General features: G+C 32.3%; 1 protein-coding gene across 3 annotated transcripts; it reads left to right on the top strand.

Annotated features, from left to right (window-relative positions):
• The first annotated feature begins 769 nt into the window (after positions 1–769).
• On the top strand, positions 770–23,548 carry LOC111045166 (leucine-rich repeat-containing protein 56). 3 transcript variants are annotated; one of them, XM_039439335.1, is made up of 12 exons: positions 770–1,074; positions 1,473–1,564; positions 6,554–6,629; positions 7,164–7,290; positions 8,601–8,757; positions 11,011–11,159; positions 12,826–13,002; positions 16,605–16,795; positions 18,676–18,849; positions 20,656–20,996; positions 22,201–22,304; positions 23,393–23,548. In XM_039439335.1, exons 5-12 carry the CDS (start codon positions 8,602–8,604, stop codon positions 23,451–23,453), a joined length of 1,353 nt encoding a protein of 450 aa, XP_039295269.1. In that variant the 5' UTR covers positions 770–1,074; positions 1,473–1,564; positions 6,554–6,629; positions 7,164–7,290; position 8,601; the 3' UTR covers positions 23,454–23,548. The 3 variants fall into 3 exon arrangements, with proteins under 3 accessions (XP_039295269.1, XP_022186183.2, XP_039295270.1); XM_039439336.1 differs by lacking the exon at positions 770–1,074 and adding an exon at positions 1,100–1,236; XM_022330491.2 differs by lacking the exon at positions 22,201–22,304 and having other exon boundaries at positions 818–1,074; positions 23,393–23,529.
• Positions 23,549–24,846: the final 1,298 nt, after the last annotated feature.

The raw sequence follows: 24,846 nt of genomic DNA, 5'->3' as shown, positions 1-24,846 counted from the left end.
TGTGTTTTGTTTCAATGTGGAAATTAGTGAAGAATTGGAAAGTCGCACATAACCTTTATTTGGACAATTTATTTTATGAAATTGGGATGAAAAGAAGTTTTGGACTGAAGTCTGTTTCTTTGTCCTTAGGTTGATTGTAAATGATAAAAAAATAAATAAATAATCTCTGACATTTTCTAATTAATAGTAAATAGTTTTCTATGTTACTATATTAAAGAGCAATTAACTTTCGTTTCAAAACACTAAAGCTGCGTTTACACCAAATTTATTATTGACAAAATGTTTATTTTTCCGTCCTTATAGATTCTATTAGATTGAACTGAACTTGACAAACACTCATATGCTCGTCATGTGTGTGATAAGTTATGTTCAATCTAATAGAATCTATAAAGCTTCGTTTACACCAAAGTTATTAACAAAATGATTATTATTTTTCCGTCTATAGATTCTATTAGATTAAACATAATTTATACACATGATGAGCATATGTGTTAGTCAAGTTCCGTTCAATCTAATAGAATCTATAATGACGGAGAAATGAACAATTTTTGTTAATAACTTTGTTGTAAACGCATCTTAAATCTGTCTTCACACTAGAATTCATTCCAAACTGTCATTATTGTTTGAATAGGCAGCATTGATGCTACTTCCAAAGAAAGTTGACAGTTTGAGTTGAGTATCACTATACGTAACCAACCACCTTGCTTCAGTTTGTTTGATCGAAGATGCTCTAAAAATGTCTATTCTTGGACCTCCTCCACCCCACAACTTGAGCGGATAATGCTCTAACAGAAAACTGCGTCAAAAAGGACTCAATGTGTTCTCAATAGTATATTATTTCAGTAAACAATTGTTATAATTTTAGTGGAATATCTTTGTTTTTCACAGTAATAGACTGCCAGAGAATGATGATGTGTTCTTAATATATTATTTATTTGAACAATAATTATTGTGATTTCAGTGTATTCCTGTTGTTTTTTACAGTGATAGATAAAAGTAGATTATTCTAGAAAAGTCTTGTTCGAATTAGGAATGGTATGCACTCCCAAGATAATAAAAATATTGGTTGCTGGGGTAAATATATTTTTGTATTATTTCTCTAAACAATTATTATGATTTCAGTGTATTCATGTTGCTTTTCACAGTGATAGACTGCAAAGAATAATTCTAGAAAAGTCTTGTTCGAATTAAGAGTAGAATACACTCCTGAGAAAATAAATATTATTGCTTGTTCAGGTAAAAATCTTTATATATTATCTCTATGAAGAATTATTTCAATTTCAGGAGATTCTTTTGTTTTTCACAGTTATAGACTGCAAGAGGATTATTCTAGAAGAGTCTTATATATGTTTGAATTAGGATTGGAATGCACTTCTAAGAGAATAAATATTATTGCTTGTTCAGGTAAAAATTATTATATTATCTCTCTAAAGAATTATAATATTTCAGTGTAATCCTGTTGTTTTTCACAGTGATAGACTGCAAGAGGATAATTCTAAAAGATTCTAGTTTGAGTTGGGATTAAAATACACTTCTGAGAGAAAAAATATTATTGCTTGTTCAGGTAAATATATTTATATTGTCTCTTAGGATAATAATTACTATTTCAGCGGACTCCTTTTGTTTTTCACAGTTTTATTACTGTATACTGAGGTCCACGTTATAATGGCAGTGTTTGATTAGCAATGGTATTACTATCCTTGTCTATCATCCAACAAAGCGGATATAGCGATGTCTCTTTCTCGCTTTGCTCTGTTGCCAGATCGTCTTTCAACAATGTAGAATTAATAATTGATTAACAAAATATATCATCTTAATTATGAAATTATTGAAAAATATAATTTCTTGCTAAATGAAAATATAATTGATTATTTTAAACGAGAATGAACAGTTATTATTACATTAATAAACCTGTAAAGTTAAGAATATTAATTAAAAAAATATTTTATGTTTATTATGAAAATTCACTATGAAATCATTGAAAAATATAATTTCTAGCTTAATAAACTATAATTTATTATTTTCAATGAGATTGAACAGTTAATATTACATAAATAAACCTGTATCAGCTACCGTTTATAGAAGACATTATTGACAAGAAAGAGGGCCGGCAACGTTGATCTCCTATCTTTCTCCACTGCCAATATAACGTGGACCTCACTATAGATAAGTCATTGTATGAATTGATTGATTGAGTATTGATTGATTGAGTACTTTATTTATGTAGATTACAATATATACTGTATTATACACTTATATACAATAGCTTACAATACAGCAAAATTATAGATGAATTTACATGATATAGACTAAGAAAATAATTATTGAACTGTATATGATGTAATATGGAAAAGCAATTTGTAATATAATAACTATAGATAATAATTATATTGTTATGCATCTACATAAATTGGCGGAGCTTTGGACATATTAATGTCCATTCTTCGGAATGAATTAAGAGTGGAATGCACTAATAATGAAGAAAAATCGCTTGGTTGGGTATAAAAATGTGTGTAACTCGAGCTTTGAATAATTGGGTGAGTTTAATATGAGAAAACATTTATTTATTTATTCATTTATACAATAAGTACATTACGAAAAAAATGTTCATGTATATTTATATGTACATATTATACATCTTCAGATTATTTCAAAAGGGTACTTGAGAGTTTTTATTCCAATCTATTATTTTATTGAAGTAGCCCTATAAGGAAAATTATTACATATTAAACACATTCTAATTCTATATGGTTCTATAAATAAAAATAGAAATTACTTGATAACTTGATAATGGCATCATATAGCTTAAACATGTTGTGAGTAATCAATTTTAAAAAGGGTACTTAAATTTCTATTTTCAGCAGTGGCGGCTCGTGCAAATACTAATGGGGGGTTCACATTTAACATGAGCAACAAGATCTAGATCTTTAATAATTTGTTAAACCCCCATGTTTCAAGTGAATTTTGTTCGTTTCACGTAGTAGAATGTAATTTTTTATTCCTAGAAGAGTACTAGGCCTATCATATTATTACGTAGGTAACAAAATATTCTAATGGGTTGTATTATATTAAGTACCTATATAATAATTTGGATTTTCGTTTAATAATAATAAGTATTTAGATATACTCAGGATTCTCAACCTAGAAGATGTACTCCCATACTCCCATTGAATAATTCATGTACAAATCATAAATTATACAGAAAACAGCAATAATTTTTCCTCGATGTAAGATAATTTCCAATCAAAGAAATAAGGATTAACATGCTTTTAGAGACTTTGTTAACACTCACCCTCCTTCTAGTTGGCATTTACAGATTTTATTTTGAAAATAAAATCCATCCTCCTCTCCTTCCTTGCTGCGAAAACATCGATCACCTTCTCATTGAAGTTAATGATATTTGCTATCATTTCCTTCTCAATAGTCAGCATTGCTAATGCTGATAGCCTGTCCTGGTTCATTGTGGAGCGCAAAAACGTCTTGATTCGTTTTAGTGTAGAAAAACACCTCTCAGCTTCAGCTGTTGTCATTGGGATGGTTGAAATTATCAACAAAAGTTTATAGGTTTCGGAAAATGACGAAGTTAAGTTATTTTCAATGAAAAATTGTAGCAAACTGACAGCACCAAGCAAATTTCTGAAGTCTACTCTTCTAAAAATTATTTTAAGTTCTGTTTTTAGGCGATTTTTCTCAAGAAATGAGTAAACCTTAACAGTATCTTCAAGCAAGGTATCTGGGTAATCCTTATTGAAATGTTCAAATTTTTGTGAGTCCAATAAACAGATTGCTGAATAGAATGTTGTGAATGAGAACCGGGTTTTGATTTGAGTGGTGATGATGTCACAGGTTTCCTTGGCAGCCACTGTTCTACTGAGGTAGGTGTCCTCTTCGCGCCTTGAACGTTTGGGCACACTTCCTGCACAGTCTGCTACCATCTCCATCAAATCATTCATTTTAGTTCTTTCCTCTTCAACAGCTTTGATAAAATGTTCAACATTTGATTTGATTTTCATAGCATCTGTCTTAACTGTTTGCAGCTGATTATATAAAATGTCAACATGAGGCATTAGCCTGTGAAAAACCGAGAGCCAAAAAATGAATCTATTATCTTTGAGAAGACGAGCAATAGCACCTGCTTTTATAATACTAGAAGGTTGTTTTGATGTGGATTGAATCTCCTCCATACACTCGATTAGCTCTTCTCTATATTCAAAAACTGTATTCACAGTTCTACTTTTAAAATTCCACCTTGTTGCTGACGCCCTAGGTACACGTTTGCCGACTACTCTGTCTAAAACATCTATTCTTTGAGGAGAATTTGAAAAAAATTAGTAATATCACTCAAATCTGAGAAAAAAATTCTTACATCTTGATTTTGACTCGCTGCTTGTGCTACAATTAAATTGAGTTGATGTGCATAGCAATGCACAAAAAAAGCATGCTTATAGGGTTGTTGCACAATTGTCTGCACACCAGCATGTTGTCCACTCATCACATTCGCACCATCATAACTTTGAGAAATTAGTTTTTCTGGAATTGTTATGACAGTATCCAAACTTGAAAAAATACATTTTGCAATCGATTGTGAATCATGACCCTCAGGATTATCGAACTTCCAAAATCTCTCTACTGGTTGACCATTTGATAAAATATACCGAAAAACTAAAACTAACTGAAATGCAGACGAAATGTCAGTTGTCTCATCTGCTATTAGAGAAACATATTGAGCATTTTTAATCTCCTGTTTGATATTTTCTTGGCACACAGAAAGCATGCAGTCCAGCAATTCATTTTGAATGTCTTTGGAGGTGCCTTTGAAAACTGTAGCACTATTTAAATGTTCTTTCTCTCGATGACCCCTAAAGGACTCGCCACACCAAGCTCGCCAGTACCGCCGAGGTAGTACCGCTGGTGGTAGTTTTCTCGGCTGAGCACGCCACACCGAAAAATGTCCGCTAGCGGTAGTCTCCGAGTAGTGAGTCTAGTAGTGGGGGGAGGGAGTCCAACTACAGTGTGGGAGTGAGACGTACTAGTTGCGTTGTGCTGCAAGGAGGAACGCCGAATGAGTCATCACTCTGTGCGCATGCGCTACCTCTTCGAATCGCCTGCCATGTATTCAGGTTAAGTGCGCCACACTGAGCTCGCTTTGTCCGCCGTACTACCTCTCAGCGAAGTTTTGTTGAATCGCCTAGCAGGCGGTCGTAGGTGGTAGTGCGCCGTACTACCGCCGCGGTAGCGAGCTCGGTGTGGCGCGATCAACCTGAATACATGGCTAGCGATTTTTAAAACTTCGCTACCGCCGCGGTAGCGAGCTTGGTGTGGCGTGCCCTTAAGAGCTAACTCAAATGCACCACAAAATTTAATGCAGTCTATAAGTTTGGAAAGCACATACCTATTTTTGGTGACTTGCTCATTATGTTTTCTGATGCTCAAACGATAAGCACTATCAAGCTGTTGACGAACATCAATTTTACCAAGTAAATTGAAATCCAATGAAGCACTAATATGTGCATGTGAGTTTTCATGCTTTTTAATTTTTTGAGTCAAATGAGCTAAATCACACACACCGTTCTTAATCCATGCTGGATCGCCTTTTTCGCGAGCAAACAACAAGCACAGAAAACAATAAAGTTTGTTAGTTTCTTCACAACCACACAGCCAAGATGTCTTTTCATATTGTTGGTCTTTGAAATCTCTCTTGTATGTCCTGGATTTTGATGTAGAAGTCTGATGTATATCAATTGTCGGTGTAGGCCTACCACTTTCCTTAATCAATATTTTTTCCTCGATTGATGAATTAGAGAACACTATCTCTTTTAAATAGCTAACTGAAACCTTTCTTGAACCCTCCATTCTCACTTTTCAAAACACAAGAAAGAAGAAACAAGAATTAACCTCAAAATCGACAACACATGTAGCGCGAACGCGAAACTGCAAACAGTAAACAAAGTAGTAGCCAGTGCCAGCTAGAACAGTTCATAAGTGGAAACGGCTCTAGAAGGCAATGGCGCCAATGCAAAGCACACTATCACAGCTATGAGCTGCTTGGAAAGCAGCTCACCGTAAAGCTAATGTAAATAGTCTCCCACCCCCCACGGGGAGGGAATTGAACTCGCCCAGCTACCATTTGAACCCATACTAACGCTTGGAGCAGTGATCCTGCTTGCTGTAGCGCGTAATTCAAAAGGTTATCTCAATGCGTGTACCTTGCTTGGTGCGCTCCTTATTGTTTTAATATTACAAGAAATTTGAGTATTACTATTACTTCAATCAATTTTCTATTGATTTGAACTTTAATTTATTGTAGCAATTTCATAGGGGGTTCACGTGCTCTTGTGCTCTCATGGACACGCCGCCACTGATTTTCAGCCCTTTAGCCCTAAAGGGCTTCTAAAAAGCTTCTTCAGCCCTAAAGAAAAAAATACAATTCTATGGTTCTATGTTGAACATCAGGCTTGCAAATATTATTGACAAACGTCTATACTATTTTTCCAAACCATTAAAGGAGATATTCCTCAGTTTCAATAATAAGTGGTGATTTTCCAATTTACAGCGGAATTATGTGATCAAAATCGAGGTGGGTTTTTATTCATGAATTGATTCATGCAGTAAGAAAGCTATCATAATTGGTGAGTATTTAATCAAGGTGATGTTATTTGTCTAATTGATATTTTATCAGAAACGAATAAGAGTATTATGGTATAACGATTGAGAATATTAGGTACTGTATCTCAACAATTCTTGATTAGATTAGGTATAAGTATTATAAATGATTTTATTTGAATGGATTTCATTTACTGTTAGCTTTTTACTTTCTGCAGTGGATATTCTTATTTATTGATTGAATTATTTATTGGAATCTATTATTCATTGAAATGCCAATAAGAGCAGAATTGAATGGTATCATGATTCTCAAAGTTTCCTATTCTATTCACAATAATTAATAGCCTAATATGCAGAACCCTGTATCCACCTACTGTAAATATATTATTCCTTTTGCCATATATTATTTTACAAACTCATTTAAAAATGTTAAATATATATCGTTCTATTTGTGTTAACCCTGTATCCACCTACTGTAAATATATTATTCCTTTTACCATATATTATTTTACAAACTCATTTAAAAATGTGAAATATATATCGTTCTATTTGTGTTACAGATTTTAGCTCAATGGATTTATAATTATACAATGAGGGAGAAAATATATGAATCAATAAAGAATTTATTATGAACTTGAATGAGAAGATGGCAGATTTTCTGTCCTGCAAATGATTTGAGAATGCTATGTAAGTTTGGTCTCAGAAAATGTTCAGTTTTCAACACAGAAATTTCTGATATAATGAGTACGGTACCTAATTAGTTAAAATTTAATTACTGTTTTATACAGTCTGTTGAATTATATTAGATTACTAGCCTATTAGGTATAGTGTATTAAATCACTAACCTCATTTATAATTTATTCTTTCATTTATTCACATTCTAATGCAATTCAGGAAAAAAAACAACTGGTGTTTACCCAAAACTGCTTTAAACCTTCTAAGATACTCAGTCACAATACCACAGGACAGCTCAGTATGAAAATTAGCCTTCTTATATGGGTATGAAATTTATGAGTAAACTGCCGTCAGCTTTGAGAGAAAATGAGAATAAGGATATTTTCAAAAAGCTATTGAGAAAATATTTAGCAAACGGGGTTTACTACAGTATTCAAGAATTCATGGATGGAGAATGAGGCTTTTGGGAGGATTAAATTGCAATGTACATTGTGAAATGTGATGTATATATAGTTATTTGTGCAACTTATTTCACATTAAGTTTTTCCTACAGTTACCATTGAATATGAAAAGTGGGTAATTATGGGTAAAATTGCCTGAAATGCATCAAATGTTTTTCTGTGTAATTTTATTATTGATAAAAACCTTAATCCTAAAATCCTAAAGTCCTCGTTGTCCTCCATTATAATATATAATGAATAATAATTAGCGCGTTGTGCTTGGTTGCACCTCTGCTCACTATAGCAGCCACAGCAGTCACTGTTACCAACTTCATTTTGATTTTGCTGCACTGTTGCTCCATATAACCTACTAAGTATTTTGCGTTGCCATGTTGCAAATCTGGAGTGCAGAAAAATTTTTCCCGCACTAGAGCGGAAAAGTGATTCTTTGCGTTCTGTAATCAGTGCAGCAATGGCCACTTTTCAACGTAACTGTAGGAAAATATATGTTTATATGTACTCCTTTATTTTTTTGACAAACAGTCCTTGACGATTTCCTATACTCTTTAAAGAGTCTCCAGGGAAAAATTTAATCAAATCAAATCAAGTCTATAGGTATTTTATGGTATTCATGTCTTATTGTTCTATGTGTTACCTTCACTGAAGCAGTATAAAGAGTATTATATTTATGTACAATAATGTATGTTCAAAACCCTTCACAAGAGTGGTCCAAAAGGAACGCAACCCAAACCATAATTCTTTTCCAATTGTTATCAACCTTTAGACACACCTACCGTGTATTTCAAGACTGATTTGTAATTTTTTTAAATTTTCTTCATTGAACAGTGTGAACAATTAATTAAAACCGTTGTTTCCTTGCAGAATGCCGCCATTTTGTTTGAGAGGGCCCCACAATATGGCCGAAGCACCTGAAAATAATAATTTGAATTCAGCCCCACTGCCTGGAGCCCATAATGGCGGCCTATTAGCGCAGGCATTTCCACTTGAGAATTCACTGCCTCAATTACTTATGAGTCAGGTCAGTATTTCAGATTTCTATGGAAAAATGTATCTATTTCACAAAATTTAGCATAATAATTTGAATAATTCATTAACGACTGGTTTCCAGTTTTTATTCGTAGGCTACTATTGTATTATACTTGTATTATTGTGTTACCTTGAACTGTACAGTAGAAAATATACTGAAGAATTCATAATTTTTAGAATAATAACTAATACTATAACTACTACTTTTATATTTAATAACTCAAAAAATAATAATTTCTTTGAAATAATAGTCATTGTATAAAAAAATACATATATTTTTGAACTGATGAAAAAAAATAGGTAGTTCTATTTCATTATATAACATTTTGGCTGACCTTAAACTTCAACTTTCAATTATGGATAACTGATATTTTTGACTTACACCACTTTTGCAATCAAGGGCTCATTTATAAATACTATAAATTAATGTTCTATAGTGAGGTCCTCGTTATAATGGCATTGTTTGATTAGCAATGGTATTGCTATCCTTGTCTATCATTCAACAAAGCAGATAGCGCTATCTCTTTCTCGCTTTCCTCTGTTGCCAGATCGTCTTTTAAAAATGTAGAATTAATATTTATTTAACAAAATATTATAATGCACTGTTGCCAGATCGTCTTTCAACAATGTAGAATTAATAATAATTTAGTAAAATATTTCATCTTAATTATGAAATTATTGAAAAATATAATTTCTTGCTTAGTAAAATATATTTGACTATTTCATGGAAGTCTATAGAAGGCGTTGACAAGACAGAGGATCGGCAACGTTATTCTGCTATCTTTTTCTCACTGCCATTATCACTATAGTAAGTTATTTGTAGAGTGGCGTAGTGGGTGAATAAGATATAGGCTGATAATATTTAATGAATGAATGGTGATGAATTTGATTTCATAGAGCTGCGTGGCAGGTGAACAGATGAATTAAACTTTCAAAATTCAATTTATTTACAGCCAACAATACAAAATAAAAAATCTAGTGTGGTACACTCACACAACCTTCCTTGCTTATTGATCTATAAGCCTCATTCTTAAAAGTTGTCAAAAGAGCTTTTCTACAAATAAAATATCGACATGTGTTCTTTTGAATAAACTACTCTACCTACCTACCTCACGCACGAGAAGGAGGTTACAAAGTAAATTTCTCAGGGATGGGGTGGACACCGCCTGTTAAATTCCCAGGGAGGAGACTCATGCCAGTTGATAGAGCTGATAAATAACTATACAGGGTATGAATTTGAAAAAAAATCGGTCAAGTCATTTTTGAGAAAATCGTGAAAAACATGGTTTTTTAGTAATTATCCGCCATTTTTCTCAAGAATATTACGGAGCTCCTGCAATTTTCCCAGGAATGAGACTCATGTCAGTTGATAGGGCTTATAAATAGCTATCCATGGTATAAATTTGAATAAAATCGTTAGAGCCGTTTTCGAGAAAACCGTAAATAACATGGTTTTTTAGTGATTATCCGCCATTTTTCTCAAGAATATTACGGAGCTCCTGCAATTTTCCCAGAAATGAGACTCATGCCAGTTGATAGGGCTTATAAATAGCTATCCATGGTAAAAATTTGAAGAAAATCGTTAGAGCCGTTTTCGAGAAAACCGTGAAAAACATGTTTTTTTAGTAATTATCCGCCATTTTGAATTCAATTTTATTGAATTTCTTATTGTCGAATCCTCATGGTATAAGGACCTTAAATTTAAAATTTCAAGTCAATCGGTTGATTAGGAATGGAGTTATCGTGTTCACAGACATACACACTTACACACACACACACACACACACACACAACACACACACACACACACACACACCACACACACACACACCACACACACACCACAACACACACACACACACACACACCACACACAACACACACACACACAACACACACACACACACCACACACACACACAACACACACACACACACACACACACACACCACACACACACACACACCACACACACACACACACAGACCAACACCCAAAAATCGTGTTTTTGGACTCAGGGGACCTTGAAACGTAAGGAAAACTTGAAATTGGGGTACCTTAATTTTTTTTGGAAAGCAATACTTTCCTTACCTATGGTAATAGGGCAAGGAAAGTAAAAAAATTGTGAACAAGCCTATAGTCATACTAATGTTTGTAAGAGTGGTCATTTGAATAATAATGACAGATGGAAATGATAATATAATGGCAAATGAATGAATGAATGATGATGAATTTGTATTTTTAGAGTGGTGTGGCAGCTGAAGATGAGTTGATGACAAGACGGAGCTTGCGTCTGCGTGTGGTGGCAAGGGACATGAGTCTACAGCGGCTGAGCATTTACACACCGGCTCTAGTAGAGCTGGACCTCTCTGGCAGTTGTCTCACTTCACTCAGGTAGGCCTAACTGAATTTGAATAAATGGATGAAAAATTTGCTTTAATTTCTAAATTATTTCCAATATTAAACAAAAAAAATCTGGTGTGGTACACTCACACAACTTTCCTTGCTCATATTTGAAACTACGATCAGACTTCTGTATATGTGTATCTATAATAATTTGTTTTCAGAGTACTTTTTCTTTGTGTGAATTGTAAAATTCGATGGTTTTTTTAGTCGTCATTTTTTTAAAGCTGTCAAAACAGCTGTTCTACAGATGAAATATCTCGACTATGTGTTCTTTTTATGAACTGCGCTACCTACCCACCTCATGCACGAGAAGGAGGTTACTAAGTCCATTTCCCAAGGATGGGGTGAACCCCCATTGGTTTCCCAGAAAGAAGACTCATGCCAGTTGATAGAGCTGATGAATAACTATACAGGGTATGAATTTGAAAAAAATCGGTCAAGTTATTTTTGAGAAAATCGTGAAAAACATGGTTTTTTAGTACGCCGCCATTTTTCTCAAGAATATTACGGAGCTCCTGCAATTTTCCCAGAAGAAAAACTCATGTCATTTGATAGGGCTTATAAATAGCTATCCATGGTATAAATTTGAAGAAAATCGTTAGAGCCGTTTTCGAGAAAACCGTGAAAAACATGGATTTTTAGTCATTATCCGCCATTTTTCTCAAGAATATTATGAAGCTCCTGGAATTTTCCCAGAAATGAGACTCATGCCAGTTGATAGGGCTTATGAATAGCTATCCATGGTATAAATTTGAAGGAAATCGTTAGAATCGTTTTCGAGAAAAACGTGAAAAACTAGGTTTTTTAGTAATTATCCGCAATTTTTCCGCCATCTTGAATTGAATTTTATTGAATTTCTTATTGTCGGATCCTCATGGTATAAGGACCTTAAGTTTAAAATTTCAACTCAATCGGTTAATTAGGAATGGAGTTATCGTGTTCACAGACATACACACATACACACATACACACACACACACACAGACCAACACCCAAAAATCATGTTTTTGGACTCAGGGGACCTTGAAACGTATAAAAAACATGAAATTGGGGTACCTTAAATTTTTTTGGAAAGCAATACTTTCCTTACCTATGGTAATAGGGCAAGGAAAGTAATATATTTACAGCTATAGTGAGGTCCACGTTATAATGGCAGTGGAGAAAGATAGCAGAGCATCGTTGCCGGCCCTCTTTCTTGTCAATGCCTTCTATAGACGGTAGCTGTTACAGGTTTATTAATGTGTAATATTAACTGTTCATTCTCGTTTAAAATACTCAATTATATTTTATTAAGCAAGACATTATATTTTTCAATAATTTCAACATGAATTTTCATAATTAAGATGAAATATTTTGCTAAATTATTATTAATTCTACATTGTTAAAAGAGGATCTAGCAACAGAGCAAAGCGAGAAAGAGATAGCACTATCCGCTTTGTTGAATGATAGACAAGGATACCAATACTATTGCTAATCAAACACTGTCATTATAACGTGTGGACCTTACTATAGCGTTATATATTGTATTATTAAACATTGGATAAATAACCTATTGAAACTATTCAACTGTATTATTGTTCATATTCTGATAAATAAATATTTATATTATTCTATCATATTCTACTTATATTAATATCCATTAATATTAATTTAGAGACCTGGGCTGCAACTTGCGTTTGGAAACACTGTCAGTGGTACGGTGCGGTCTGACCTGTTTAGACGGTGCCTCAGGACTGGCATGCCTCAAGCAGTTGAATGCGGCACACAATAGCATTGCAGACATAGGACCTTGCGCCATGTTGCCTCGTATTCAGCGCATCGATCTCACAGAGTTAGTACAAACATTAATTCATTCATTTATTGGAGTATTAGCATAGTAAACAGGAATTAGATTCACAAAGTAGATTTTTAGAATAAAATTATTAGAATTGATGGTGATGCTGTGAAATCTCTCCATAATAAGAAAACAATGATATTGTCAGATTTCACTATAATATTTATTAAAAGCGTTACTTTCCTCAATAGGTACAGCTGATGATGCGTTGGTAAACATGAAACCATGGTACTGTTTTAAAGTTTTCAATAAATATAATAGTAAAATTTGGCAATATCTTTGTTCTCTTATTATTTGATTTTCAGAGTTTTTCTTTAGCAATAATGCATATAATAGGAAGGATGACGTTATAAAGTTATTGGACATGATAGGACAGTAAAGCGTTATCTGCTTTGTCAAATGATAGAGAGTTTATTTTCCTTTTAATTAATTTTACTCACAAAACAAAAATACGGTACCTATCACAATTTAAACAAATAATCAGATATATCTTCAAAATTAAGCGCTATCTGCTTTGTCGAATAATACTTGGTATCATTTATATTTAGTATCATTATTTAGTACCAATACATTGTTAAATGTTTAAAAGATATATTACTGAAATAAGATTAAGTAAGTCTACAACCCATTTTATAGTTTGACTGAATTTTATGAAAACTCCTTCAATTAATGTTTGTTCTATAAAATACTGTATATTATAGGACCTACTAGTATGTGTATAAGATTATATTTCTTATTTATGAGTTACCTAGATGGTATAAATTTGTATTGAGTGGGTCTCCACCCAAATTATTAATGTAATGTTTTTTTTTAAATTATCTGACATTGTCTAATGCAATTTTGTAATTGTTCTTTGACAAAAAAATATTATCTAAAATAAATTATTATTATTTTATTCGCATTATTTTCAGTTTATAATATCTCATGTGTGTACGCTAAGCGAATTCCTGATTTTATTTTCAATTATGAGATATGCTCCTGTTTGCAGACAAAGTTCATTCTTTAGCAAACAGTATTGTATTCATTGACTGTACACTACTAAGCATTTTTGTTGAATTCAATATTTGATTATTGTTATTACTTGTCATTGAATACAGATTTATTTATTTATCCATTTATATACAAGAATAGAAAGTTTATTTTTCTTTTAATTGATTTTACACACAAAAACAAAATTCAGTTTCACAATTTGGACAAATAACCAGATTTTTATCTTAAAAATTCATAGTTGGATTCATTTTTCAGGTGCACGATTCTTTGATTGCAATTTTATGTGTGATTTTTTTATCTTTAGATTTTTATGAGTGCATTCCAGTTAACAAGTTCACTAGAATGTCGCATCTTCTGAGCTTTCCTGAATTTTCCCTCGACGCTGATTTTGCTATAATTTCCATCAATAAATAAAATTCAATAAATTGAATTGAAACGAATTCAATCTGTAAAGAATTGAACAATTTGTTTTATAAGTGCACAATTCTAAGTTGAATAAGTTAAATCAAATCAAATCATTTATTTGCCATACAATAAATACATATTCAAAACATAATAAAAGAAAATACATAATTTTATAATCAAAAGTATAAAATAATTAAAATAAAAATTAAGCATAAATAATACCAAAATCATAATTAGATTCTTAATGGTAATCCGGCATCACCAGCAAAAGGAATCAAGCCTTGCCCGCTGGTGAGAGTTGCAATCAGCTAGTTACATTGGTTGTTTCCTAGTTTTATACAATAATAGAGAAAAAAATATTAAAAAATATAAAAAATGATTGACGAGACCATGTTGATCCTTTTCTAATCATGTATTTTATGTGTGTATTGTTGGATGTAAAATATAAATAAATAAATAAATATAAAGGTGAAATAGAAAGATGTTAAATTAAATGGAATTTATTTGTGGAATTGACAACATCTTTTTATTTCACCTTAATATGGATAAATTTCACAACATCTCTGTGCAAAGTGTTAATTTCAAATAAATATAATATACTCATTTGAAAGTAGGTCAGTGGCTGCTAAATTATCTATCTATCCAATTTCTTCTTGAAAATACTCTAAAGTATTAGACTTTCTAATATGGGAGGACCTATCAAGAGTCTCGTCATTTCTACGCTTTTTAGTCCTATTTTTCTGGATAATGGCCTTAATTAATTTTTTTTCCTACTGTTACGTTGAAAAGTGGCCATTGCTGCACTGATTACAGAACGCAAAGAATCACTTTTCCGCTCTAGTGCGGGAAAAATTTTTCTGCACTCCAGATTTGCAACATGGCAACGCAAAATACTTAGTAGGTTATATGGAGCAACAGTGCAGCAAAATCAAAATGAAGTTGGTAACAGTGACTGCTGTGGCTGCTATAGTGAGCAGAGGTGCAACCAAGCACAACGCGCTAATTATTATTCATTATATATTATAACCAAGGACAATGAGGACTTTAGGATTTTAGGATTAAGGTTTTTATCAATAATAAAATTACACAGAAAAACATTTGATGCATTTCAGGCAATTTTACCCATAATTACGGTACCCACTTTTCATATTCAATGGTAACTGTAGGAAAAACTTAATGTGAAATACGTGCGCAAAGTTCCTCTGCTGCACTCAAGAAACCATTCCGCCCTCGCCTACGGCTCGGGCGTAAACGTTTCTTTCGGTGCAGCAAACTGTCACTTTGCGCACTAGTTGCACAAATAACTATTTCAATTGACTCTGAATTGAAAGAATAAGACTTTGATATTGTCAATACAACTTTTATTTATTCGAAAATTAATTCATAATTCAGTACCAGGTTTCATGGTAAAACAACTAATCATGAACAATATCAACTAACAATAAACTTATTAGTTCAGCTGAAGATGTGGTAGGTTTTATCATGACACCTGGTACTGAGTTATGAATTAATTTTCGAATAAATAAAAGTGGTATTGACAATATCAAAGTCTTACCTATTCTTTCAACTATGGAGAAATACCACATCTCATACCATACAATCAAACTATGACTCAGAATTAATAAAAGTTTCAAGTGCATGCAGTTTATTTAGAATTATGTTGCTTATTGCCTTTTCTTTTTTGATTCATACAATTGGTACATCATAAGAATTATAGGGAGAGAAAAAATGATGTAGCCTTGTGCTATTCCTCTCCCAAATTTGGATAAGGTTACACATAGACCGAAATAGGTCAAGTCTTGTAGTTGTTTACTTCAAAACATTTTCAGTCATTGATTATTTTCGCAAAGTAGATTTTCAAAACCGAACATAGAAGAAATATTTTACATTATTATCACTTAAATAGAAAATATTCACATATTAAAGAAACAATATTTTGAAGGAGCAAAAAACTAACTTAATTGATTCAAGTTCAATCAACTAACTTTTCTTGATTCGATCTAATAGCTGGATAGCTGGACATCAATGTTAATAGAAACCTGCCCTAGTGGACCTCATTATATAGAATCAATATTCTATTATAATGGTAATATTTCATAGGTTTACAGTAAATACTCGTTTACAAACACTCTAAATTTGAGAGAATTATTAAATATTTTTCAATAAATTTGGGTTTTTAATGAAATTGTTCTGTTGTTTTGCAGTAACGCAGTGTGTGATCTAAGCCAGGTGGGATTTTTGTCGCTTTGCGCTGAATTACGTCACTTGACACTGACAGGATGTCCACTGCAACATGTTGCCAACTACCAGCAACATGTTGCCAACTACAGGCAACATGTTGTCGATCTGTTGCCCGAACTTATAACGCTCGATGGACAGCCTTTGCCTGTCGATGGTGGGTAAAAATTTTAAATTAGAACGATGGTGGGTAGATTATCACCCACTAAAAATCTAAAAATTGACAATCAGCAATGTTTTATCTTATCCTTACAAAAACCTTATATTTATTTATTAGCTCAAATTATTTTTGAGGATTATAATCCTTAGCCATCATATAAGATAATTTGTAAGAATTGAGACTTCACCTTTCACCCACCAAAAATCTAAAAAAAATCAGAAATATTATATTTTTTGATCTTTCCTTTACAAAAACTTTCTATTCATTTAGTTTTATTGTTATTTCTGGGTCTTCTCTGTAAGTTAATAGAATCCTCAGTCGAATTATAAGATATTTTTTTTTATTAAACACGATGCATCTTTATTTAGATAATAACTCTAGCTGATCACTGAAAAATAGTTTTTAATTATAATTGGATGATCAATCCACTAAAGTAGTTCAAATCTTCCAATAATTATTACGGGAGTTGAAGAGATAGTTCAAATTTAATTATTTACTTACTATTACATGTTTATTTCACTAGGGATACTAGTGTTAGAAGATGAATTAAATCGTTTTGAGTAATTATTGAATTTATTAATAATGTTAATTTCATATCACTGATAGGTAACCACAAAAAATGAAGTAGCAGTGTAATAGAGTTCTCAAAAATAATTCTGTTTGATATAGTTGTATTAGGTAAATGATTTTCCATTCATTAATATAGTTGATTTCACTCTATAAGTTCTATATATTTACTATTCTAAATAAAGAATGTATTTCATACATCACTGGAGCTCTATGTGGCTCTATGTGAAATTATAAAATAAATAAATATTACAGCCTATTCTTCAGAAGTTTTGTGTAGAGTAAATAAAATTTCAAAATGAAAAGCAGTAAAATAGTTAAACTATATTAATATTGTCATACATTTTACACAAAATTCATCAGATATATATGTAACTATTTAGTGAAAAATGCATGAAAATTTATGGAATCTACAGAAGTCTTATGTTTCGGACAAATTCAATGTTCGAAAATTAAAGGAGAGTACAAATTATTGTTATAAATTCGATGTTATGTATTCAATAAAATAAACATCAGGAAAAAAGTCTCTAGTCTTGTTATTGCTTCTCCTGAAATCTAAAGAAACTAATATTTTAAATCGTTGAGGAATCTTAACAATATTGTCCAGCTCTAGTATACCGTACCTGTATAATCCATTGGATATATTATCTATATTATATTTTATAGGAATGATCTTGGCTTGTTTTTTCTTTCCCAATCAATTAAAGTAAACCTACAGATGGAAATTACTGAGTTATTGCAATTATTCAAATGCTTATGAATTATTTATTATTATTAAACGAAAATCCCAATTAAATGCTGTAATTCACCCCGAAGACTTCTGCTACTGCAAATATTGACAACAGGGTAAACAGCTAGATGGAAATTCTATGAGCGCTACTATTCAAAAATTATTTGTTCCCGGGCTGACAAATAATTTTTGAATAGTAGCGCTCATCGAACTTCCATCTAGCTGTTTACCCTGTTGTCAATAATTGCAGTAGCAGAAGTTTTCGGGGTGAATTACAGCATTTAATTGGGATTTTCGTTTAATAATAATTAAAGTGCCTAAGTCCAGTTGTATAAATGTAGCCTATATGAATAAACGAATACACAAAAATTGATAATAGCTTTTAATAATAGCTCAACACTGAAATTATGGTGATATTATGCTAGAATCTCAAACCAAATTTATTCAGTAATGTTTCTTCAAGAAAAGCTATCCAAAGTCTCAGAAAACCGACGTTTAAAATGTAAACATTACACATAAAATCAATAGATTGACAAATGAATCACAGAAAGGAACTGATTTTTGAAATTTCCTATTCCAGGACTGAGAAGTAATGAAAAAGGAAATTATGAAAGGGAAGTCGGAGAAGAAGAAGAAGAAGAGAAAGAAGAAGGAGACAGCGATGTTGATACAGAGTCGAAAGCGATTGATGATGAAAGAGAAACAGAAAAAGAGAAAGGAGAGCTTGTCAAAATGAAATTCACAAAGAAAATAGGTAGGTTTTTTGTGGTAATTTAAAAAAATAGGGAATAAATTATGAATAAACAGGAAGCAATGTCTTCACACTACACTAATACTAGTTTGTTATTAATTTTATTAGTTATCGTTACGTTATGTATTAGAGAGTTGAGTGTAAAAGAGGGCCGACTGCGCCCTAACTTCGCTCTCTAGAAAAAATAAAGGCAGTCATTCTATTATATTCTACTAAACTACTTGTTAGATGAACAAATGAATAGATGATTCCTTTTGCAGTTAAAAACAAAATATTTTGAATTGATTATTCACTATTGACTTTGAAAAGGAGCACTGAAGGCTACTATTGAAAAAGTCACTCTTCTACTTCATTAAAATCATATAAATTAACTTTCATATGAATGGACTCCTATTATATTAAGCGAGCAATTTCTGTATTTTTATATCTGGTTATTTATATTTATATCTGGTCATTTATGTTCAACGGATCTCGAAAACGGCTCTAACGATTTTCACGAAATTTGGAACATAAGTAGGTTTATGATATAAAAATTCGATTGCACTAGGTCTCATCCTTGGGAAAACTCGCTGAACGACATTAAAAGGATAATTCATCCTTGGCTGAAACAGCTGAGACTTTCGTCGTCTATGGATAGTAAAAAGTGATCGAGTGATTCTGTGGAAAATCAAAATATCGCATCCCCGAAATTCATAAGCTGACGTATAGCCAGCTGTAAAATATAAACATTAAACACGATAATTTTAGAGAATTATGTTCTGTTTATCAATAAATAAAAATAACGAGCGAAGCTGGGTGCCCCGATATTATGTCTTATACGAGGGAAGAACTAGGTAGGTAGTGAAAATGAAATTCACAAAGCAAATAGATAGATTTTTTGTAGTATAATTTTTCAAAAATAGGGAATAAATTATTATGAATTGACACCCAGCAATGTAAAATTGACACACTACAACTATAATATAATATGTAAAAGAGGATAAATTTACCTATTAATAAACAATATACTGTTGAAAACTATACTTCAAAAAAACTAAAACTATTGACTTCAAAAATAAGTACTAAAGGCTACTATTGAAGACGACTAGCTTTTCTACTCCATTAAAATCTTATAAATTACCTTTCATATGAATGCGCTTATTCTATATCAAGCCATATAGCAGCCAGACAGTCTACAGATGGAAATTAATGAGAAATTAATTTTGTTCAAATAATGCTAATGAACATTAGTTGTTCAAAGATGGAGGATTTTTTAGAAATTGCAGTAAACCAACTGCTGGAATATTATTACTGTATAATAGTTCATTCAAATATCCAATGATAGCTATATAAATAGAACTAAGTACTTCTGCTTACTGCAATATTGACCAAAAAACTAAATATAGCAGAAGGAAATTTGAAGAATTTTAATCTTTAAATTTCCTTTTGCTATTTTTTAGTTCCTCGGTTGATATTGCAGTACCTCGCTCATTTCTATTTATATAGATTTCATTGGATATTTGAAATTTATTATTACAGGTACCGTACAGTGTTAATTAACTTTTCATTGGTTCATTTAACTGAAGATTCAATAGACTTTTTTGAATTTGTAAGGTAAATAACCAAATTAATAAAAAACAATATAAAAACCTTGTAGTATCTCTATTATTAAAAACTTAAGATTATTTCAACGACTAGTTTCAATCCTAACTTAAGTCATAATTTTCAAGTTGAAATCTGATAAATCACCAGTATATTAAGACAAATTTTATAAGTCTATTATCACCTACTAAATCCGAATTTTATGTTCTATTTTCAAAATGATTTTAGATTCTAGATTACCATCACATAGACCTTCAACAAGCACTGGTATCAGGAGATCCAGTTTGCTGTCAGACAAGGAATTAATTGGCAACAAAGACAGAAAATCTAGACCTCAATCAGCTGGCCTTACTGATACAGGAGTGAGAAGGAGAGGAAATGGAGAAGTTGAAGAAGATGAGAGAGAAGGAAGAGAAGTTGGAGTGAGAGAAGAAGCAGGAGAAACTAGTAGATTAACGTCGGGTGTAATAGTTTGTGGAAATTTAACGGCGGCGTTGAAAAAACGCAACCGAAAGCAGAAAAACGCATGGACGAGCCAACCAGTTGAAAATAACGTTGGTTTGAATGAGGTAAGTTGATGGTTTTTGGAATAATATTCTCATAATTTTCAAAAGCAGTACGCATTGCTTCTATTGTATTTTGCTTGTATTTATTGTAAAAAAGCTTATAAGCTTTATAAAGTTAAAGCTTTTAAGCTTATACTTTGTAGCTTCTAAGTATAGATAAGTGTAGTAAAGTGAGCACTATGAGGCTCATAATGCACCATCTCAATTAAAAAGGAGATAGATCAGCTTTTGGTCTAAACCAGAAATGTAATAAACTAGTAGTTCTGTGAACAGTAGACCTCGCGCAGTTATAAACCACAGCCTCCTCTTGTACTGTCCATCAGAGTAAATCCTGTCTGTATGTCGGTGTGAAAACGGCTGTCGGGGTTGGTGTATCAAAAATGCTAACATCAAAAGCTAATCTCCTTCGAGACATTGCATGCGAGAGTAAATCCTGTCTGTATGTCGTGTCGGCGAGATATCGGTGTGAAAACGGCTGTTGGGGTTGGTGTATCAAAAATGTTAACATCAAAAGCTAATCTCCTTCAAGACATTGCATGCAATCAAAAGTTCATTTGATATTGCATAAAAATTGCATTCAATGAGGCATGCAATTAATAGTCCACACACAGCAGCTGATTTTTCACCAAGTTACATTGAGATATTGAATTGCATACGTTATGGCATGCAATTTCGAATCCACTCGACAGCTGATTTATGATGAATAATTCTGTAGTCTGATTTTTACTCTAACATTGGCGTATGAAGGAGGCTCCTTTTTCTTTTATATTATCCTTGAAATTCAAAATTTCCAAAAACCTTGTATATACGTCGACGCGCAATTTAAAAAGGAACATACTGGTACCTGTCAAATTTCATGAAAATCTATTGCTGCGTTTCGCCGTAATTGCACAACATTTAAACATAAAGAGAAATGCAAAAACCGTCGACTTGAATCTTGGGCCTCACTTCGCTCGGTCAATTATAATAAATCTCACCATATATTCTAGTAAACCTAAAATAAAATGTAGAAGGTGCATGTCAGCAGAAGTATTGAGCTACATAGCTCGTTTCCAACATTTGTACTGTATACTGTAGGCCTACTGTAACACGTGGATCTACGGCTCTATGGATCTACGAACCTAACCTAACCTAACCTAACCTAACCTAACCTAACCTAATCCTACTAGCGCGTTATGGTGTGAATAAATGCCTTACTAATTTGCAGTTTGATAAAACAGCAGCAGAAGAACGCTCCAAACATGTAGAAACACTTTTGACAGCATCAAAGAAATGGAGAACTGCTTTTTCACAGTACAGGGAACTCAATGGGTAATACATAAATTTATATTATTGATTTTTAATTGAAATTATTTATTTATACAATATGAAAATTTCCAAATTATTGCAATAATTTGAAATAACTGCAAATAGTTGATAAAATGATGACCTATGTTTATAATAACACTGTTTTACATGTGAAATATGGTATTTCTTTTCATATTTTACATGTTTTAATGATAGAATATGAATAAATAGATATGATTTTATTGGCATTAAATTCTTAGAACAATAGGTAAAGACAAACTTTAAATTGGATCAGACTAATAATAATTTACCATATAAATTTATAATAATTGATTTAACGTGAAATTCCAATAAATATGCCATCAATTTCATAAAATCACCTTTATCATATGGTAGCCTACTTGATAGAATGATTAATTTTTACTTTCCTTGCCCTATTACCATAGGTAAGGAAAGTATTGTTTTCCGAAAAAAATTAAGGTACCCCAATTTCTAAATTTCTATGCGTTTCAAGGTCCCCTGAGTCCAAAAGAGTGGGTTTTGGGTATTGGTCTGTATGTGTGTGTGTGTAGGCCCTATGTATGAGTGCATGTGCGTCTGTGTACACGATATCTCATCTCCCAATCAACGGAATGACTTGAAATTTGGAACTTAAGGTCCTTCCCCTATAAGGATCAGACACGAACAATTTTGAACAAATCCAATTCAAGATGGCGGCTAAAATAGCAAAAAAGTTGTCAAAAACAGGGTTTTTTGCGATTTTCTCGAAAACGGCTCCAACGATTTTGATCAAATTTATACCTAAAATAGTCATTGATAAGCTAAATATGCCACAAGTCCCATATCTGTAAAATTTCAGGAGCTCCGCCCCATCAATGCAAAGTGTGATTTTAGATTCCCAATTATCAGGCTTTAGATACAATTTAAACGAAAAATTTCAAATGGAAAAGATTGAGCATGAAAATCTCTACAATTAATGTTCAGTGACATTTTCAATTCTCATAACGGCAAGGAAAGTTGTGTGAGTGCGCCACACCAGATTTTGTTTCTTGTATTCAATAGCAATCTATATATTGTAGAGTTCTATCAATAAATTATTTGTCTATTTTCAGGGAAAAGTGGAAAACACAAGAACTGGACGAGGGTGACTCTCAACCAAAAGATTCTAAATAAATAGTTTCAAACAGGACTATCATAAGAAACTATTGTAAATTCGTGTGAAGATGATTTATTTAATTTTTGACAAATAAAATAATAGTTTATATGAATGAATTGTTTCTCTTTCTTTCAATTTAAAAGTGATAAAAGGGATGAAAAGGTGAGTGTGTTACCATAGAGAGAAGATAGCATATCTAAGAATAATAGCATGGTAAAGGTCGTTTATGTTCCAAATTTAGGAAATTGAACAAAATTAAACAAAATTAGGAAATTGAAGAAGTTTTGGGCAATAGCCTGTGTTTTCTTTTCCGACTATTGTAGTGTTTGATCTGAAAAATAAATAAATAAATACTTATGCTCCTTGATGCGAGGAACACGGATCTGCAATCGGATTTTGAAAATTCCTTACCGTTCAGGAGTTATGGTCAATTGAAAATTTGCAAATTTCATGTTGCAGAGGCATAACTCACCCTGTATAGTAGCTAGAGACGCCCAAATTGGCTCCGACATTTCTCAGGTCAAGCTTCATCTATGGTGCAAATATCACTCAAATAAAAATCGCTCAAACTTCGTGATCTTATGGTCTTTGGTTATATCATAGAGAAACAATAGCATAAGTAGATATCCCATGGTATAGGGCGTTTATGTCGCAACTTTTACTGTTATCTCAAGCCAATAGTCCACGTAGTTCTTTCCCGTGAAGCTTTATAACGCTGGTAGTCTCTCATATTGTGCCGATCATACACTCTTACCCGGTCAAAACAGTAAAAATTGACAATAATCGACAGTAATCGGCTTGAGATAACAGTAAAAGTTGCGACATAAACGCCCTATACCATGGAATATCTACTTAAGCTATTGTTTCTCTATGGTTATATATATACATAACACAATAGATTTAGGAACTTTAGAGTAAGCACTTTGTACTAGTATTTAAACCTCTGTAAGATTATTTCTCGTGTCATTCCGTTACCAATAGTCATGCTGCTACAATATTTATGTGTTTTATTTGTTAAATAAATATTTTTAAAAAGTGAGTTGCGCGTTCGTTTATCTTATCTTTTGATGCGAGAAACCCGAATCTGGATCAGATTTGCAAAATTCCTACCGATCAGGAGATATGACCATTTGAAAATTTTATGTTTGCAGCTTCATAACAAGTATGTCGGAGCCAAATAAGACATCTCCAGCTATTATACATAGTGAGTTATGCACCTTCAAAATGTGCAAATTTTCAAACGGCCATATCTGATAAACAGTACGGAGTTTTGCAAATCGGATTCCAGATTCGTGTTCCTCGTATCAAAGACCATACGATCCCGTAGTTTGAGTTATTTTCATAAATAATTGAGAAAAACCATAGACATTGTGAACCACAAAAACACTGAAAAAACATTGAAAAACATCG

Source organism: Nilaparvata lugens, chromosome 12 (assembly GCF_014356525.2).
Source record: "Nilaparvata lugens isolate BPH chromosome 12, ASM1435652v1, whole genome shotgun sequence".
In the NCBI taxonomy this organism is placed as follows: Eukaryota; Metazoa; Arthropoda; class Insecta; order Hemiptera; family Delphacidae; genus Nilaparvata; species Nilaparvata lugens.
The sequence above is the reverse complement of the archived record's forward strand: the minus strand, read 5'-3'. Positions and strand labels throughout refer to the sequence as shown.

Excerpts from the sequence above, each read along its gene's own strand:
- LOC111045166 (XM_039439335.1), top strand. The coding sequence starts at position 8,602 with ATGCCGCCATTTTGTTTGAGAGGGCCCCACAATATGGCCGAAGCACCT. Across the intron at positions 16,796-18,675 it reads ACAGCCTTTGCCTGTCGATG|GACTGAGAAGTAATGAAAAA; the intron begins GTGGGTAAAAAT and ends TTCCTATTCCAG. Across the intron at positions 22,305-23,392 it reads CAGTACAGGGAACTCAATGG|GGAAAAGTGGAAAACACAAG; the intron begins GTAATACATAAA and ends GTCTATTTTCAG.